The sequence below is a fragment of the Copadichromis virginalis genome, linkage group LG19, assembly GCF_057382275.1.
Source record: "Copadichromis virginalis isolate Kocher_CV1m ecotype Utaka linkage group LG19, C_Virginalis_male_GT1.1, whole genome shotgun sequence".
NCBI classification, from domain to species: domain Eukaryota; kingdom Metazoa; phylum Chordata; class Actinopteri; order Cichliformes; family Cichlidae; genus Copadichromis; species Copadichromis virginalis.
The window spans coordinates 6,637,275-6,656,950 of NC_140636.1; the positions used below are offsets into that span (position 1 = coordinate 6,637,275).

General features: G+C 42.1%; 1 protein-coding gene across 1 annotated transcript; it reads right to left on the minus strand.

Moving 5' to 3' along the window:
* Nucleotides 1-2,439: 2,439 nt before the first annotated feature.
* On the minus strand, nt 2,440-4,895 carry tlx1 (T cell leukemia homeobox 1). The gene is made up of 3 exons (XM_085441796.1): nt 4,445-4,895; nt 3,482-3,719; nt 2,440-2,650 (listed from the first exon to the last, which is right to left on the minus strand). The coding sequence occupies exons 1-3, from the start codon at nt 4,893-4,895 to the stop codon at nt 2,440-2,442; spliced, it is 900 nt and encodes a 299-aa protein (XP_085297922.1).
* Between the last annotated feature and the right edge of the window lie 14,781 nt (nt 4,896-19,676).

Here is a 19,676-nt window from a genome sequence, read left to right on the forward strand (position 1 = left end):
TAGGACAGCTGATATTGGGACCTTATAAACAACCGACTATGTAAAGGCCCTCCTACCCTCTCCTACTAGAGCTTTTTAAAATTGCTCATCTCCACAGGATTCAACTGTTGCAAAGAATCACTTCAGAGTGTATGATGCAGCGGGCCGTGCAACACCATAATTTTTTAATTATTTTTTAAGTATGTCAATGACATCACTGGAAGCAAACCAGGCTGCAGCATGCGCACGCACGCACGCACACACACAGACACACACACGCACTCAATTAATTGCTCGTTAACTGAAGGTGCCAGAAAGCCGTTGCCCACTTTAACCCCTGATAATGACTTTTGTTCAGAAGTACTAAAACTGGTCAGGAGATAATCTTGATTTATATGTAGGTTACTCTAAAGCAGGGGTGTCAAACTCAAATACACAGTGGGCCAAAATTCAAAACTGGAGCAAAGTCGCGGGCTAACGTTAATATTTACTGAAAAAAAAATCTTCCTCCAGATATAAGAATGAATCTCTTCTTATGGACTCAAACACGTTTTTCTGAAAAACTGAATATGGAACAAGCCAAGCTTAATACTAAACAATATATATATTAGCTGTATAATACCAGCAGGCCAGCTCTAATAATAATTTGGTATGGCTTTGCGGGCCAAATGTAATTAGGCTGCGGGCCAAATTTGGCCCGCGGGCCAGAGTTTGACACCTATGCTCTAAAGCCACACTTCCACTGTCTGGTACTGCTCAGCTCACTTTGATCTAGGCACATTTCTCTGTGTTGTTCTCCATTTAAGACAGAGCTCACTCAGAGGACTCTAGGGTGAGCTCGGAGGCAACACATGAAGCTCACATCATCATTATCTTACTCAGGGCATTTATTCTGGCCTGACCAGCAGGACGTTTTGCTGTGATCCTGGATGTGCAGTGGATTCTTTCGCTGCCTTGTTGTCTTTCTTAAACATAAGATTGGGATGTGTTTATTAATGTATACGTATCACAGCCCCAACATTTTGATTTAATCTGATTTCAGGCTGTTGCAGGGATGTGTGTGTGTGTTGGGGGAAAGGAATTCCAGGAAGCTCCAGTGTGGATCAGCTTCAGCGGCTCAGCACTGATGTTTCTGAGTGGATGATGAAATTCTCCTTCAGCCTTTCAGAAACCAGTCCTGGCAAATGTCACATCACACATGTATACACGCACAAACCTGCTCCTGCAGTCTGTTGGCATCAGTGAAAAAAAGCAGAAAATATCCACATTTATGTTTTTGTTTATACACGAATGTATGAGAAGAACTACATCTGTCTGACAAAAGAATAAGCAAAACAAAATTCAAACGCCTGATTTGCATCTGGAAGTGCTGTGAGAAGTGACTGACAATCAGTGAGATACTTTAACGATAGCCTGCGAAGAGAATTCCATCTACTTAAATTACAGAACATAACACAATCATAGTATTTGAAGAAATTCATTATTTTTTCACTTCAGCCATTAGCGTGTCACACGGGGAAAACTACGGCATACGTGTACACACACACACACACACACACACACACACACACACACAGTGGGCAAAAAATGAACACACGGCAGCTTTGTGTCATTGTTTTTTGGTGTCAGGTCTAAGATCCTTTGCTTTACAGTGGTGAAAATACAGTCTGTAAAAGCCTTTTACAAAAATAAGAGAAAAGAAAATGTAATATGAGCTAAACTGTGGTGAAAAGTATGTTTTTTGTTAAACGTACTTGTAAAGTGCCATGGTATTTGTTCCCCCATTAATCGGATGATTTTGGACCATATATAGCCGAGCTGCAGTAAGACGGGGTGAAACACACAGGTTTACTCTTCTCACTCTCGCTGTTATTCATCTCAGGTGATAAAATAAGTGCTCTTTTATGCTGCTGTAAGCCAAAATTCATTTCATGTGCATGACATAGTGTAGGATAATATGGAACACAAAAAGGTGAAAACTTGTGTCCAGCAACACAAGTCAACAGATGAAAAGTGGCAGTTACATCACAAACTGCTGTGAGGGGCTGGATAGACACTGATTGCAGAAGCATATTCTTTTTGTAAGAGACCCCATATGAAAATACGTTATTTAGCCATTAATCATTTAGTCTCTTTTAGGAAATTACAGTAGCTACAACAACTCTTCGATGCCACTCTGTAACACTGTCCATCAGTACTCCTCCAAATTATTCCCGAAGATTAAACCTTGGTGTCTGCAGAGCTGGATTCACTCCAGACCACTGAAGGATCCACCTCAGACTGTGATCCCCATTAAGAGCGAGTAGTGCTGGGGGACTCTGTCTGATGGCGCTTCAATGTCTGTCTGACAGTAGATGGGTGACAACAAGAACAGGGACATGACCTTGCGTGTAGGCTTTAGCCAGCTTCTCTGCTATTAAGCAGTCTCTCGGACACCCTGCTGGATGGTTTGTGCTGATTCTACTCGCAGGCAGTTACGCTGCTTATCTTTGCGGTATTCTCGTTCCATGGCTGCAGGCTCTGCAGGGCAAATAGAGAGCTGTTCTGTAGGCACAGCGGGTCTGGGGTCACGGGTTGGTTGATCGTCTTCTGGAAGGCCTCCTGCTGCAGCTGCATGAGGATCCGATTGGCCTGCTGCCGCTCAGCCTCCCGCTCTTCCGCCGTTTGCCGCCTGTATCAACAACAGAGTGACATGAAATCGAGCACAGATTCAGCACAGTGTACAAACACGAGCTGTGACACTCCGGGGGATCAGAATCAGGCTACATCGGTTTGTTTTGGGAGAGACACAGAGAATTTGGAGAGTTATGCTGTATGTTTTCATGTAGCTCAACTGTCTAACTAAAATAGGCTAATGCAAACAGTTTCTTTCAAATATCAGTGATGTTTGATCTTTAATAGTTATTATTATGAAAATGTTTTCTGTTGCTGAATTTGCTCTTAAAAATGTAGAAATGGGAAAGTAGTATTAAAAGCCTTTCCTGAGCTTTTCTGTGACACAGAAAATTATTATTTCCAGGACAAAAAAAGAGATTTCGACAGACAGAGAAATGTTCAACAATATTACCACATTTTAATAGTCACAGAGCCAGAAATCTTCACAGAGCGCCTGTTTCAGTGTCTCCAAGTTGAGCTATATACATGCCAGTAGCTATTAGTAGGCTCATTTCATTTGAATTCATTTGTCCAATGGCCTTGTTAAATTGGGAGGAAGTTTTCTGCCTTCAGGCACTTCACCACAATCCTGCAATGAAATTAAGCTACACAGCCTCTACCTCTATGAGGATTTACGGTAAATGTGCAAATAAGAACACAACAAGATAACGTCACAAAAGGGAAACTCATGGTGGAGTATTTGGATCCAAGGAGACCTTTAAAAAACACAGATGGTTTTCCTGACACCCCCTAGGAACCAAATAGACACGCAGTCTTTGATAAAGAATGTCTGTTCAGCGCATGTTCGGTAGATTTTGTACCAACGCGTATACACTGGTAACTTCACCTCCACTTGGTGCGTCTGTTTTGGAACCAGGTTTTGACTTGTGCGTCGGTCATCTTCAGTGCTTTGGCCAGCGCAGCACGTTCAGCCGACGCCAGGTACTTCTGCCGGTGAAAGCGTTTCTCCAGCTCACAGATCTGCAAGCGGGTGAAGGACGTCCGGGGCTTTTTCTTCTTCGGCGGTGTCCGGTTCTGATAAGGGTGACCTACACGACGTGTTACAGTGAGGGGTGAGAGGGACACTAAACAGGAGAGAAGGGCAGAAGGACGAGAAAGGAAAGGACAGGATGAGACAGGACAGGGAAGCAGGATATGCAGAGCAAAAAGAAACCGAGAGCGCACCAGCAGCGTAGCAGGAGAAAAGCAGCTCCGTAAAAATAAATAAAACTATTACATATATCACACGTATCAATAGTTTCCTTTAATATAATGCAGAAATCATTTTTTAAATTATGTATATATATTTTAATTCAGGGATTGAAAAACCATGGGCAAACCACCACATTGCCTTACGGCAAATCAGCCACATATTTAGTTATAAACAAAATTATATTTTCAAAATTTAAAATCAATATTTTTATATTAGAAACACGGTGCAGTTACTAAACACTAAAATTCCGGAGCGGCTCCACAAACACAGAGAGGCAGCCACAGGTTTTCACGCGTATTCTGTCTGTGTACAAATTACTGCTGAGAAGAACGGATTCTTCTCTTCCCCCCGTTTTATTGTAAGTGGACATTTGCTTTTAATTAAAAAGTACCGAGTTTAAACTAACGTTTAGTGTTGCTATTTTATCCTCTCTCCCACACACACTCATATTATTCTTTTTTTATTTGAAACAATGAATAATCGGGCTACAAAATGAAGAGAGGCCGCAAAACAGTCTGCCAGGTACATTTACATTTTCATCATAGGAAGGACCAATAAATACTACTTCTAGCAATTCTAATAATAATAAGTGGATACCTGTGAATCTGTCTTTAGTGTAGCGTCGATTGCTCTCCATCCATGGGAACGTGAGCGCTGTCAGGTTGTTGATGGTCCCGCTCATCGCAGGCATGGAAGAGTTCCCGGCGCTCAGAGGCCGGTGAGCGGGGACACGGATGACCCCGGCGGAGTTGACGTTAGCACCGTTCATATTCACGCCCATACTCATTTGATAAGCACCGCCGAGGGAAGACATCCCGCACGCGCTGCCGGTGCCGTTATATCCGCTGCTGTTGCACGTGAAACCTCCGTTCACGCCGCCGCTCGCGCCGCTGTTGTAGGCCAGGTGTCCGTAGTCCGGCTCGTGCATCCTCGTGCCCAACATGCAGCTTTGCTCCACGTTGCTGAGGATCTGATCGATGCCAAAACTGATGGACTCCACTTGCGCGTGCTGCTGCAGGTGCGCCCCCAGTATCCCTATGTGATCCATGGCTTCCACGAGCCGCCGCGAGCCCCCGCTCCTGCGCGAGGAATTTAGGCTGCTTCACGCGCCACTTCCTGAACTCTAATGTATGTGCTCACGCGAGCTCCGGCAGTTCTAGTGCATGCGTCTTTCTGTGTGCGTTTGCAGGAGAACCCCAACACCCCCACATCCCATACTCCCCTCCCAGCGCACGAGGACACCAGTCAAACTGCCAGAGATTAGACAGAGATGAAGATCCGGTTTCAGGCCTGCGAGCTCAACTGGTTAAACAGGCCACTGCTCTCTAAAACACAAATTAACCGCCGCACACGATCAGTTGGAAACAATTGAAGATGTTTGTGCTTTTGGCACTTTTTTTGACATTTACTGTGCGGGCCTTCAGGCCTTCAGCCGAATATTTAGCTTAACAACCTGAAACAAACCGTTTGTGCTCTTTCTTCATTCTCTGACGCTAAATTCAGTAGTTTTCATTTGTTCCAGCGCTGGTGTGAATTACCGCAGGGAAAAGATTGAAAATTCAGTTTGGGCCATTTTCTCCCAGCTGCGCGGCGCTGAGCTAAGAGGAGCTGTAGAAATATGAATGAAGAAAACAAAAACGACATTTTTTTTGCTTAAGGGAATTTGAGTAGCATTTACACATTTTTCGTTTTTTTGTTTTTTTAACATTTCATACATTTATCTCAGCAACAGTGTTTATAGACCCCGCAGGTAGAGAAAAAAATGCATTGAACCCCGTTACATTTAAATTCTGTGATCGGCCGACGGTCTGACGGCTGAAGTGGCTCCGTGAACTGAACTCTTTGCAATGGCCCCAGTTCAAAGAACACAACGCAGTCAATTTTAATCTATGCTGCAAAAATTGGGAACATTGATAGTTTGGTCTAATGGGCTCAAATATGAATCACTGAAATAAATGAATGGTACGCTGCTCCTTTGTTGTTGCATCGACATCATTAATTCATGTTTAGAGGGATGATGGGACACAAACACCGTTTAACCGAAACAGAACTGCACACGGTGCTGCTGGAATGTTTTCCCCGCAGACAATAAAACTAACATAAATTTCAAAATTGAAGTTAATACACACAAATAGCATGTTGTTTTTCGACAGTTATTTTAAATATTAACGATTCTGGAAATGATCAATGACTATGCGCGGATTTAAATTAGGACGATATTTATCGCAGCTTAACAGAACAAACAGTTCTAAATTTATTCAATCGTGGATCGTAGATCATAGCAATATTAAAATTAATATAGTAACTTTTATATTTTGCTTATTTCAAGACACAACTATAGAAACTCCTCGTCAAGTGAATGAAAAATTAAACCGCACAGTTTATTGATTTTCTCTCCTAAAAGCCACTGGGACTTAATTACTTAACGTGGGGATTACTATTTGATACCTTTAAAGAGTTTTCACTGGCCAGTCGGTCGACATCAAATTTTAATGCCTAGCAGCGTTTCTGCACACTAAAGTGCAGGTCTTCGTTTAAAACGGGACCGATAATGAACATTAGGGGAAAGGCTGCTAAATTACAAGGATCAAATGCAGTAGCTCACTAATACAACGCAAGACTGAACTTAACTCCAAGCGTGGTTTCAAGGAAATCAGTTTTGGAAGTTTTATCTCTTCATGAAAAGCAGCTTTAAAACGGAATACTGCACTAAAACACAGCTGCTGTTTTTTGGAAATACATTTCCTTGAACTAAAGTGATTTTCAGAAATAATTTTATTTATTACAAAATGCGAGTTTATGGCTCCAAACATGAACGAGCATTTTAGCTCTAAACTCTGAACTTTCTACTGGGAAAAAAAAATCAGCTATAGAAAACTGAGTGTGTGATTAAAGCGCTAATATGTCACTGAGAGGCTCCGACAGTAAACTAAATGATCAAGTCGCCGTTTTCATTTCAGCCCAAAGGGCCTCATGGAGTCTGGAAAAAAACTTGACTAAAATGGAAACAGGCTCTTTAAGCAGCATAAGCAGAATAATCACCGTTAACTGAAGCTGAAAAGTATTGCCTGTAGAAAAGGCTACCACAGAACATTATAGAGCCAGAGTACTTTTACACATTTGTTTGATCACTGCACCGAGTACTTGTGTCATGTCTTCTGATCTGATTTTTTAATAAGGTTTCTCAGTTAAAAAAATAAAACTTAAAACCTTAGATGACACCCGAATCCCTATTTACTAGAATCTTACACTCTTTTTATGCTTCTTTTGTGTGTGTGTTTGTCTTAATTTTTCTAGTTTAGTGTTTATGACGTTTACAGTCATAATAAATAAAAAGAAATTTAGAGAGCACAGTTTCGTGGGCCCCGCAGACTGGTGTTTAATGTTTTTTTTCCTCCTCACATGGATTGGTGGAGCCATCAAAGCAGGCATGTCTGTACCTTCGTTAATAAAGTGTGAATGCCTGTGTTATTTTTAAAAAATCAACCCTATTTAATTATGAAGGGAGAAATTACCCATAGAGACAAAAAATACAACACAGGAATCTTTTGGGACTGTCTCTCCTCTGAAGACAGCCATAAGTCACAATTAGAAAATTGCAGCTTTTGGGAATTCCACAATAGCTTTATTCTTCAGCCCATTGAAAATGGGTATGATAAGGAGGAAGTGAAGGAAGCTTGGATTATTATTAGCTTCAAAGTTACACAGACCCTTATCTTGGGTTGTGACCCTAACTAAGTAATGCCCATGCAAAGACCAAAGTTAAAATAACCTGATCAGAAATCACATGTTCACATGTGTCATATTAAAAAAAACGACCCAGCAAACAACTGATATCAAAGACCTGTATGGTTTAACAAATTGCCAAAAGCTTCCAAGTAGTGAAAGCTAAAGCAAATTCACCCCAAGTCAATGCAAAATCTGCTCAGAGAAATTGCAAAACTGCATTTGCTAAATCTTAGACTCTACAGACCCCAGTTAACAGGTTGAATTCAGTTCAGTTTCACTCATATAACACCAAATCATAACAACATTTGCCTTAAGAGACTTTATATCAAGCTCAAGAGGCACCCTTGCTGCAGGAAGGAGCGCTTTCACAAATCATTCATCCCAACAGCAGTTAGACTCTATAACTCCTCAATCACAAAGTCATAAGTAACTGGACATTGTGGACATCCACGGTCACCACTTCATGCATAATGGACCTTCTGTAATAATTATAATGTATACTTACTCTCTCTGCATTTGACCCATTCACTCAGTGAAGCAGTGGGCAGCCAGTAAGCAGGTGCACGGGGAGCAGTGTGCAGGGAAGGTACAGTGGATTCGCACCTACGACCTTCCGATTATGGGGCGACCACTCTACCTACCGAGCTATCCCTGCCCCTAAAAAGATGTCTCCTTCTAGCCAGATGTATATGCTATGTGTCTGGATGTGTGCAGGTATATATGTATGTATGTGTATACATATGTATATTTAGTGTGCACCTGTGTGTGTGTGAACATGTCTATACATTGGACTAGTAGTGGTAGAATAGTTATGTTAAGCTATATAGTTTATGTCTTGCATATTTCCACAACCATATCCATAATCACATACTGTGTATGCTACCGTTGTATATAGTGTATTATCTTACTTTTTAAAATTTTATTCTTTATTTTATTTGTATTTTTTGTATTTTCCTTCTGATATCTGTACCTGAGCTGAGGTAACGCATCCCCGTCGTGGGATCAACAAAGTCTTATCTTATCTTATCTCTTATATTATAAAGTAAAGACCCTACAATAATACTAGAGAAAACCCCTACAATCAGGGGGACCTCTTTGAGCAAGCACTTGGCAACAGTGGGAAGGAAAAACTCCCCTCCAATAGGAATAAGCTCAGGAAGGGGCAGCTGCTGAAAGCTTTTAGGAGTGAGAGGAGGAAGACAGGACAAAAGACATATATGTTAAATGTTAAAGTCTAAACAAAAATCCCCCTGCCCATCGGTCTTTGGAAGGGCTGCTGAGATCAAGTGTCTTCTCTCCAAACAAACAGTCCCCCCATCCCCCCCTCCAAAACACACACACACACACACACACACACACACACACACACACACACACACACACACACACACACACACACACACACACAAGGCAGAACAAACATGGCAGCATGGCTTGGGCTTGCAAAATTGCATCTAAGCAAACCAAGACTTTTGGAATAGTACCAAGTTTATTTATATAGCAAATTTAAAACAGAGTTGACCAAAGTGCTGTACATGAAAAGAATACAGCCCCAAGAAAAATTACACTAAACTTTTAGAAAATTAAACAAAATACTTCAAATTAAAATAGAATAAAATGGAAAGAAAACATGATAAATGAATAGCAATAAACACAGTATCTCAGCAACAGTGTTTATAGCCACTCCAAAGAGGGAAAGAGTTGAGTTGAGTTCATTTTTATTTCAAACATGTACATTCACAATCATTACAAAATATCATTCCATTTTTTTTGTTTGAAAAGGAGTAGGCAGAAGTATACACTTATCTGGTCGTTAAGTGATGATGCGACGAGGCTACTTCCGGGCCTAAAATAGTCTGCGTGTAATATGACTTTTGTGTTGTTAACGTGTTTAATGTTATGTATTTTCTTCTATTTAATCTCAAAAAGCTCATTTATTTAAGCTCAGTTTTTAAAACCTTAGGATGTAACTACAGCCCAGCCCATGCAGCAGTATATGAATGACTAACCTCGTATTGTGGATGGATTATCTCAGCTGTTCTCCTGGCTGAAGTTTGGTCCTTTTACAGCATCCTGCCATGCGATTACATTTGTTCCTGACCACCGTTAACTTTTATCGAGTGGAAAAAATTTAGCTTATTTATATTATGCTAACATAGCTGTGTCGCTAGCGGTCACGTAGCACATCAACAACTGTAGCTTGCCTCCACCAGTGTGTGAATGCGAGAATGATTGAATAGTGGCATTGTAAAGCGCTTTGGGTGCCTTGAAAAGCGCTATATAAATCCAATCCATTATTATTATTATTATTATTATCATTATATACCAGCTAGCCCAACTTCAGTAACCCTACAAACGTCACTGCTGTTTAGTTTTCTGTCTTCATTTATGTTGGAAGTGATAACAGAGCTGTACGTTTTAATTTGCTTCCAAAACCCCGCAGTCAGGACATGCTATATTGTATTTAGATAGAAGCTAGCGAGCTAACTCCCTGCTAACTTCTAACTCCGTTAAATGTCATATATTCCGTTTTCATGGATGCCTGGATGTTAAACTCAATTGTTACACCTGGTAGAGCAGAACGCTGATCATTTTATTAAAGATGAAAGACTTTAGACAGTTTTTCAACTCTCAGTAATGCCACAGTGATCGTTTGATATATGGACCTGCAGCAGAGTTTAGGCCCAGACACAGCTAGTGACGTCAGACTTAATGACCGGATAGTATACACTGTCTCTACCCCTTCAAGTTTTACCTCTCATTCATTAAATTTTCTTTGAGTCTTCAATTAAACAAACAACATATGAAGCAAAAATAAAACAAACAAAAAAAACCAAACAAACACAAAAAATAAACAAGAAATAAACAAGCCCCACCACATTATAGTTTCTTTCATATAAATAAAGAGATGAAATAAAGTGATATAAATTAAGTGGGGACTTAAATACACACGCAAGGTAATGAGAGGATGGGAAACAGCTGGGAACACAGCTGGGGCAAATCTGACATTACAAGACAAAGGGAAAGCCAAACTAAATACACTGAACACAGGACAAAGACTATCAAAATAAAACAACCAGAAACCAGAGACACACATTGAGATATGGACCCAACACTGGGACCGGGGAAGAATAGCCATGAGAACATAACTAACTCGACATGACACATAAAACACATATAATCTGAAAAGAACTAAGGAAGTGAAGTACAAACCATATTTATCTTCTGCTCTTGCTCTTGACGAGGGCGGTCGCACTTTTCTCCTCCTCCTCTCCCTTAGCTTCCCTGTTTAGCCTCTTGTGTCCTTGTCTAGTCTCGTGTTTTTTGTATTACTTTTCCCTGGAACATTCTCTCACAGTCTGTTCTCTAAAACCTAAAAGAGGAATTATGGATTGGATCAACTGGTCCCTAAATGCAATTGACACGCTTGGGTGAGCCTGGGTGCTGAAGATATCTACCTATTCGGAACCATGGTAACAGGGTTCTGGCCAGGGCTGGACTGGGACAAAAAATCAGCCCGGGCATTTTGACTAGAGACCGGCCCACCAGGTATTATAGGAAAAACCATAAAGCCTTTGAATGAAAACAAACGTCGTTGTGACAGTGATGTACACTGTCTTGTTGGTACATATGTATCAATCTAATAAACTTAAACGTACACCATCCTCCTTATTCTGGTATTCTAAACAGTACTTAGCCGAAACCCAAAGACTGCTTGGTTGAGTTAACTTCCTGAACTATCTACAACATATGGTGGAAACCTGAAATTAAGACAGAGAAGACTAGAGGTGAGACATGACCATTACTGAATATTAAAAATAATAAATGACAGATTTAGTGATATTTTCATAAACTATTTATTTACCACATCAATAAACAGCATGGCAGGGCAAAATATTTTTTCTAACATGGCAACCTTTTAAAAGTGAAAGGAGACAGAAAGACAGCTGAAAAAGAATAAAACCTAATTGACTTTTTGATGGCATTTTACACAAAGTACTGGTACAGAATCTAGAAAACGTGGGAAAATACTGGCATCATGTACAGTACTTTCTTCTGAAGAAATTATGTTGGGACCCTGAAAAAAACTTACTATGTACAATAATGGATTTCTATAAATTTGACATCAGATGAAAATTTTGGTTGTAAGATTCGGATAATTATTTGTTAAAAGCTAGAAATTTTAAATGAGAATAAGAAAGAAAAGTATTTCTTTGTGCCCCCCTCTCCCTGTTAATGCCCTACCTGCCCCCCCTGGCAAAACTTTGCTAGACCCGCCCCTGCACAGTTACCAGCTGTCAGCTACTTAGAAAAGGATCCTGGTGTTATTTGTCTCTCAGAAACAGTTCATAACTTCCCTTCAACTCATTCATGTCACCTAAAAGGTAAACCTGTTTCTCCATCACCTGTTCAGCTCTGATGATCCAGTAAGGACATCTCCTGGTTTCATCTTCATGTTTCCCTCTCACCACATATCCAAACCGACATCATGACCACACAAAGTTACAGCTGTGACTCCAGCAAACATCAGCTGATACTAGAAATTAATATTAAATAAATTCTAACAACAGCTTATCACGTTTAAAGGCGCTGCTGCTGTTTAACGCGACCTCCGCTAGTTTCCTCTTTCTGGCGCAAAGCGGGAGATAAACAAGCAAGAGAGACGGGACTTGTGGCAGAAACGCCACTGATCATTGATCAGTTTCATGATTGAAGTAGCAGCAGGAGAAGGAGGGGGGAGAATGAGAGAAGAAGAGGCAGCTGACAGCGTAAAGACACAGAATAACTCCAGCTTTTTGTCTTTTTTTTATTGTAGCCTATGTACAGGACAAATCCTGTTTATTTTCAGCTCAATACGAAACACATAATATTAACTCTGAATACCAGAGGATTCCGTTTTTTACTGGACGGTTGGCAACTCTACTAACTAACCATATGAATAAAATAAAGTTCACCAGTAACATCATAGCACCCACCCAACTGTATAGAAACTCCGTCATGCTAGCTAGTACACAGTACGAGTTATTGTAACTGACTGTAAAAAGTTAGCACAACGAAAATAAACTCCACCTAAACTTGGTTTATATCTGACCCAGATAGACTGCAGGTCATAACTTCTTACCTGAAGCTCATTTCACCTGACAGTTGGACCGGCAGCCGCCTTGGGTCTCTCCACCTCCACCTCCGCCTCCCCTTTCCCCCATCCACCTGCTGGCCTCCACCACTTGCTAATTTTACTGTATCTGTGAAAGCTCCACCATAGCCACTACCAAACAATTGAGTTATTTTTACATGCCTGCCAGGATCTGTCCAATCCGCCACCTTTCATTGTTTACACGGTTACGAAAAAAAGACAACGACAACAAAACATCGGCCCATTTAAAACGAAAAATCGTCCCACCGGGCAAATGCCCGGTATGCCCGATGGCCAGTCGAGCTATGGTTCTGGCTGATCGGAGCTGGCTTGGCCCTGACTTATCGAAGAATTAAGAAAGCGGAACCGGCTGTTCAAACCCCCACAAGGCTGCCGGCTGGGATTGGAACGATGGAAAGAGGCGTGAGTTTCTCAAAATGGGCTCATTGAGTGCAGCACGGATAAGATCTTGGAGAGGCTACGGCTGCCATGAATACTCAGAATAAGATCTCTGAGTGCAAATTGGATCATATCTTTGAGCAGCTCACTGCGGTCGTGAGTTCTTAGAATCGGCTCTTTGAGCACAAGAATGACAACATCACAGAGCGCAAGTTTGATAACATCATGCGGAAGCTCGCGGCTCTCCAACGGGAGATTGAGAGACCAGTGTTGGACTGTTAGAACTGCTTTGAAATTCATATGAGCTGTTCGCACTAAAGTAAAAACCACCATCACTTCATGCGGATACCCTTTTGGCGCCAGCTGCGGTCTCAAGGCTGGAGCCGAACAAAAACACCCTGAAAACGACTGTGTTTAGTCTGTTCCTTCCCATTCCATGCAAGGCCACCTGGGTTGGCTGGAAGACTGTTTACTTAGCCTAGCAGGGCGAAGGACACTGTCTCAGCTGAACTCTGGACACACACACACATACATATACACTGATATGCACACACTCATCCTCCCTCCCTTTCCAAACGCCTTCGACGCTTGTTCCCTCCTGGGGAACACGGCGGGTCTGAGCCCGCACTGGAATGGTAGCGCTGGGCAGGATGGCTGCTGTGTTTGCTTCGGATGACTCCTCACCCCCCATCCAACCCTGTGGCTTGTCACGTGCTCCATAATGTTGTGCTGTGGACATTTATGTGCTTTTTTGTGCAGAGGAGTTTTTTAGTTTCCTGTTCTCATGCTGTCCTCCCAGGAGCCCAGCATGAGTAGAGGTCTCTTTTTTTCCTCTTGTTCTTTCCCATTGTAGTGTATATTTCAGTGTTTTTTTTTCTGTAACGCTACTGATCTCCGACCTGTATCCCCATGTGATGTCTGTGTTGTCGGGGGGGGGGGGGGGTCCTATTTCACTGCAGGGCAACCTGCACGTGGCAAATAAAGCCTTGATTGATTGATTGACAAATGACTAAACCATGACAAACACTAAAACAAAGAATACCCGTAAATCAGAAGACACATAGACACAGGGTCCCCAGACCCAGGACCATGACAGTTGTGTTTTTCAAGGACACACCCCATACACAGGGTGAGCCATTTATATGGATACACTGTAATAAAATGGGAATGGTTGGTGATATTAAAGTCCTGTTTGTGGCACATTAGTATATGTGAGGGGGCAAACTCCTCAAGATGGGTGGTGACCATGGTGGCCATTTAGAAGTCGGCCATCTTGGATACAGCTTTTGTTTTTTCAATAGGAAGAGGGCCATGTGACACTTATTGGTAATGTCACAAGAAAAACAATGGTGTGCTTGGTTTCAATGTAACTTTATTCTTTCATGAGTTATTTACAAGTTTCTTAGCACTTATAAAATGTGTTCAATGTGCTGCCCATTGTGTTGGATTGTCAATGCAACCCTCTTCTCCCACTCTTCACACACTGCAGGAGAAATGCCAGCACAGGCATCCAGTATCCGTAGTTTCAGTTATAAATGGCCCACCCTGTACAATGAAAAAAGAAGTGGGCCCAGAATGTGCCCTGGAGACACTCCACAAGTGAGAGGTGCCTTTATAGAAGAACAATCTCCCACATGTAAAGAGAAACTTCTAGTTGTTGATATGATTTAAACCAAGTCAGAACTGTGCCTTTGAGTCTGTCTTTATGTTCTAGATGGGATAGAAGGATGTTATGGTCCACAGTGTCAAAAGCAGCAGACAGGTCTAGAAGCACCAAAACTCCACGGCTTTTGATATATCCTTTGGACATATGAGAGCAAATTGGCCACGTTTGATAATGCACAGAGGCCACATGGACAAAATTGTAACAGGACAATGAGCAAGCACAGCAGCAAATCTACCACAGAATAGCTGAAAAAGAAAGCATCAAGGTTCTGCAATGCCTCTGTCACTCCCTGGCTGACTTAATCGGTTTTCTTTCTGTTTGTTGTTGTTGGTGTCTGTGGGCAGGACCCATTTTGTGTTTATTTCAACAAGCCAGTTGAATTCCCACACTAAGCTTGTGTAATTTTTTGAATATTGGTATCACCACTTACTATGTATGGACTTATATTTTTTACTGGTATGGTCATGTGATGTCATATATATATATATATATATATATATATATATATATATATATATATATACACATGGAACGCCATAACCAAGTGGCCGGCATAGTGTACAGGAACATCTGTGCCGAGTATAACCTGGAAGTCCCGAGGTCAAAATGGGAGATGCCCCCAAGGGTGGTGGAGAATGACCGAGCTAAGATCGTGTGGGACTTCCAGATACAGACGGACAAAATGGTGGTGGCTAACCAACCAGACATAGTGGTGGTAGACAAACAGAAGAAGATGGCCGTAGTGATCGATGTAGCGGTTCCGAATGACAGCAATATCAGGAAGAAGGAACACGAGAAGCTGGAGAAATACCAAGGGCTCAGAGAAGAGCTCGAGAGGATGTGGAGGGTGAAGGTAACGGTGGTCCCCGTGGTAATCAGAGCACTAGGTGCGGTGACTCCCAAGCTAGGCGAGTGGCTCCAGCAGATCCCAGGAACAACATCGGAGATCTCTGTCAAGAAGAGCGCAGTCCTGGGAACAGCTAAGATACTGCGCAGGACCCTCAAGCTCCCAGGCCTCTGGTAGAGGACCCGAGCTTGAAGGATAAACCACCCGCAGGGGCGTGCTGGGTGTTTTTTATATATATATATATATATATATATATATATATATATATATATATATATATATCCATCCATCCATCCATCCATTTTCATCCGCTTTGTCCGGGGCCGGGTCGCGGGGGCAGCAGCCTAAGCAAAGAGGCCCAGACCTCCCTCTCCCCAGCCACCTCCTCCAGCTTATCCGGGGGAATACCAAGGCGTTCCCAGGCCAGCCGAGAGATATAATCGCTCCAGCGTGTCCTGGGTCTGCCCCGGGGCCTCCTATATATATATATATATATATGTATTTTGTCCCGTTTGGATCTTTAGCCATCAGAATTGTTGTCTTAAGGCCAAGAAAGATGCCAAGCGGATTTATTTTACCAAGTAGATCGTCATGGCCTTGCCATATTGGTCCATTTGATTGACCTTTATTATAATTATGAATTTATTTTATTTTCGGTTGCTACACAGCAAATCCATCATGTCCAAATTAACACTGTCGGATTTGATTTCAACACTATTAAAGTGTCTATATGGGTCCACACCAGAAAGTGTTAATTTAACTCTTTTTGGAGAGTTGGTACGTTAACTCTGATTTAGTGTTAAACACCAAATCTGTCTGGAGTTGATAATTTAACACTTGGTGTTAAGAGTTTATATATTAACTCTCAAAGAGTATTTTAGTTTAACTACGTAAGAGTTATCTTCTAATTCATTCTAAAAAGCGGGAATTTTACTGTTCTGAACTTCTAGAAATTTCTTTTGGAAATAAACATTTACTAAAAAGATGCAATGGTTTTTGAAAAACATTTATTCTGAACTGTGCACCACAATTTCAAAACATTTTCTGAAAGACGTAACAGTATACATGTTCTCACTTTCATTAGAATTTTGTTTATCAAAAGGTCTGACATGGTAAATGCAAATAACAGCATCTCATCACTTATTTCTTCAATACAATATGCATGTCCTTCATTCATCCCTTTGTGGAACTTCAACGCACTTCTGCTCTCCCCCATATTCCATCTTCACAAGCATATCCTGTGCGGAGATCGAATAAAAATTAGTTGACACTAATTAATGGCACAAATAATCCAGTAAACAATTGCAGCACAGTTAAAAAAAAAAAAAAAAAAAAAAAAAAGGAATCCTCTTTGAGCCATTACTTGTGTAAAGTATTTTCCCAAAAGACAAGGACGCAGGCAACAGGTAATACTGAACTAAATGTAAAACCTCAACCTTTTTCATTTTTACCTAAACCGTGTGCACAAAACTCTGGAGGGATCTATGCTAACGTAGAATCCAGTCAGGACGTCAGCTACTGCTGTTTGCTCGTGTTTTTATTTTTATGGGCGATCGTTTTCAGGCTTCAAGTAGCACCATTATACCAACATTTCACATTCTAGACATTGTTTTAGGTGTATTTGACCAAAAGTTTGACTGAAAATTCACATGCAAGCTTTTTTTCAAGGCTGTGGTATTTGCCCGCAAACAATACCTTTCAGCTAGCTAAAACAGAATGTTATGCTATCAGCGAGCAACATGGCTAATGCCTTTCACACAGCTTTGTCTCAACTCCAAAGAGCCACAGAAGTAAAAGCTCATAATAATAATTGAAACAATCTTTGAAAAAATGACTTACCAAGCATGGCAAACAACTCAAATATGTAGAGCAAATGTTCTGAAACGGCTTCACTTCAGCTTCGATTGGAGCCGTGCTGGGGGCGGAGTCTGTGAATTTACTCTGTTGGTGTCATAGCCCCTGTAGGAGTTCAGAGTTAAGAGGTCAGGAGTTAATGTTTCCATTGTAACACCTCCAGATTTGACAGAGAAACACTCATTTTTAACACTCGATTTTAACTACTATCATTTTACACCTCAGAGTTACATTAAAAGAATGTGACTCTGCTTAGAGTAAAATTAACTCTACTTTTGCAAGGAGACTATTAACACCAAAAAATTTAACACTTTTGAATTTGCTGTGTACAAACGGGACAGACATGACTGGGGGATAGGAAAGGGAGAAAGAATGAAAGAAAGAGAGGGAGAGAAAGAAAACCAAAGGGGAGAAGAGACGGTGAGAAGGGGGGGAAGAAAGAAAAAAAAATGCCTGGATCACCTGTGTGGAGAAAAAAAACAGAAGAGAAAGCAAACAACAAAGAGCAACATAATAAAAAAAAAAGCACCGTCACAATAAACCAGCTAGCAGTAGATATCAGTAGATACTAAATAATAAACGATATTGTGCAGCACGCAAGATAGACAGTGCACAATGTGCTTTGAGGCAGCAGCCAAGAAAGCTTTAGTCCGCGTCTGTGAATACCCGTGTGTACACCTGTGTGCATACCTGTGTGGATCAGCATGCTTGTATTCCCAAGGTTTCTCCATGTAATGATCTGCTAGGGAGTGTGGGGAGCCACAGCCCTGTCCTCCAGGGTATGAAGCAGGTATGGAGGAGATCCAGGCCCCAGCTATCCAGAGGCCCCAGAGTACAAGGACCCGAGGAGGACCACCAAAGGGGGGGAACCGTGCCACCCTCCTGGGAAGAGCTGAGTAGAGCCCCAAGGAGAGGTCACCCCGCAGCTACGGAGCAGAGGCCAGAGGGGGTTGCAGTGGCGTGCCCGCGGGCTCTGCCGGCAGCCAGCTGTGCCAGAGAGGACCGAGCTTCAGGCCCAGAGGCCAGAGGCCTGAGGGCATCCCATCCCCCGGAAGGAGCCCAGCCAGGCCACAGGCGCCAGGCCCCGCCAATCGGCCACCAGGAGTGAGCCGGTACATACATGAGCGCCCAGCCCCAGTCAACAAGAACCACCAACACACCAACGTCTGAGGGCATCAACCACCGGCAGGGAGTGTGGTGAGGGGAGATAGGCCTCCGTACTTTAGAGGGCCTGAGATGTACCCAGAGAGGTGGAGTCTAAGACCCAACCTGACATATAGACACAGACGAACAGGCACACGCGGACACAAACGTGCATTCCCACCCCATATGCACAACCAAATACTCGGCACTCACCCAACGTGTAGACAGACACAAATAGACACTGCACACACATTCACATTCTCCAAACATACTCTATATCCCAGGTCCAGGTACCCCCACCCTCAGAGGGGCAAGCCGCACCTAGACCCAGGAGATGTAACCCTTCTTTCTGGGGTGGAGGCAAGCGGACCACTTCCTTATCTGCAGTAGCAGGGAGGCCCCGCATCCCAGACCCCAGTCTGACGGCCAGCACCTCCTCCCAGCCCCCCAGCCCTCACGGCTAATAGAACTATTTTTTAGATAAAGTTTTATCTCTTAAATCTACTCTTCCTTTGGTGACTGATAGTATGTCTATTCCTGATTGTTCTGCTACTCTTTATCAATTTGAACCCGTTTCACTCTCTACTCTGAAGCGTCTAATTGATAAACTGAACAATACTAATTCTGTACATGATGTTCTTCCATCCCGTATAGTCAAGGATTGTTTTAATGCAATTGGACCTTGTTTATTGTCCATATTGAACTTTTACTTGCTTTCTGGCTATGTACCTTCAGCTCTCAAACATGCTATAATTCAACCTGTTCTAAAAAAAAGGAACCTTGATCATAGTGATTTTGCCAACTATAGGCCGATTTCTAACCCTTCCTGGCTAAAATTCTTGAGAAGGTGGTTCTGCTTCAACTGCAGACCTTCCTGGATGAGAATAATATAAATGATAAATTTCAATCGGCCTTCAAACAACATCACAGCACTGAATCAGCGCTGCTTCGTGTTTTCAATGATCTTTTACTAATGGCTGACAATGGACGCACCTCTGTCCTAGTGCTATTGGATCTTTCATCGGCATTTGACATGGTTGACCATAACATCCTATTG

What these genes read in the sequence shown, in the direction of transcription:
- tlx1 (XM_085441796.1), bottom strand. Translation starts at nt 4,895, where the DNA reads ATGGATCACATAGGGATACTGGGGGCGCACCTGCAGCAGCACGCGCAA. An exon ending in CACTAAAGACAGATTCACAG is followed by an intron (nt 3,720 to 4,444) that starts GTATCCACTTAT and finishes TCTCCTGTTTAG; the next exon opens with TGTCCCTCTCACCCCTCACT. An exon ending in AACAGACGCACCAAGTGGAG is followed by an intron (nt 2,651 to 3,481) that starts GTGAAGTTACCA and finishes TTGTTGATACAG; the next exon opens with GCGGCAAACGGCGGAAGAGC.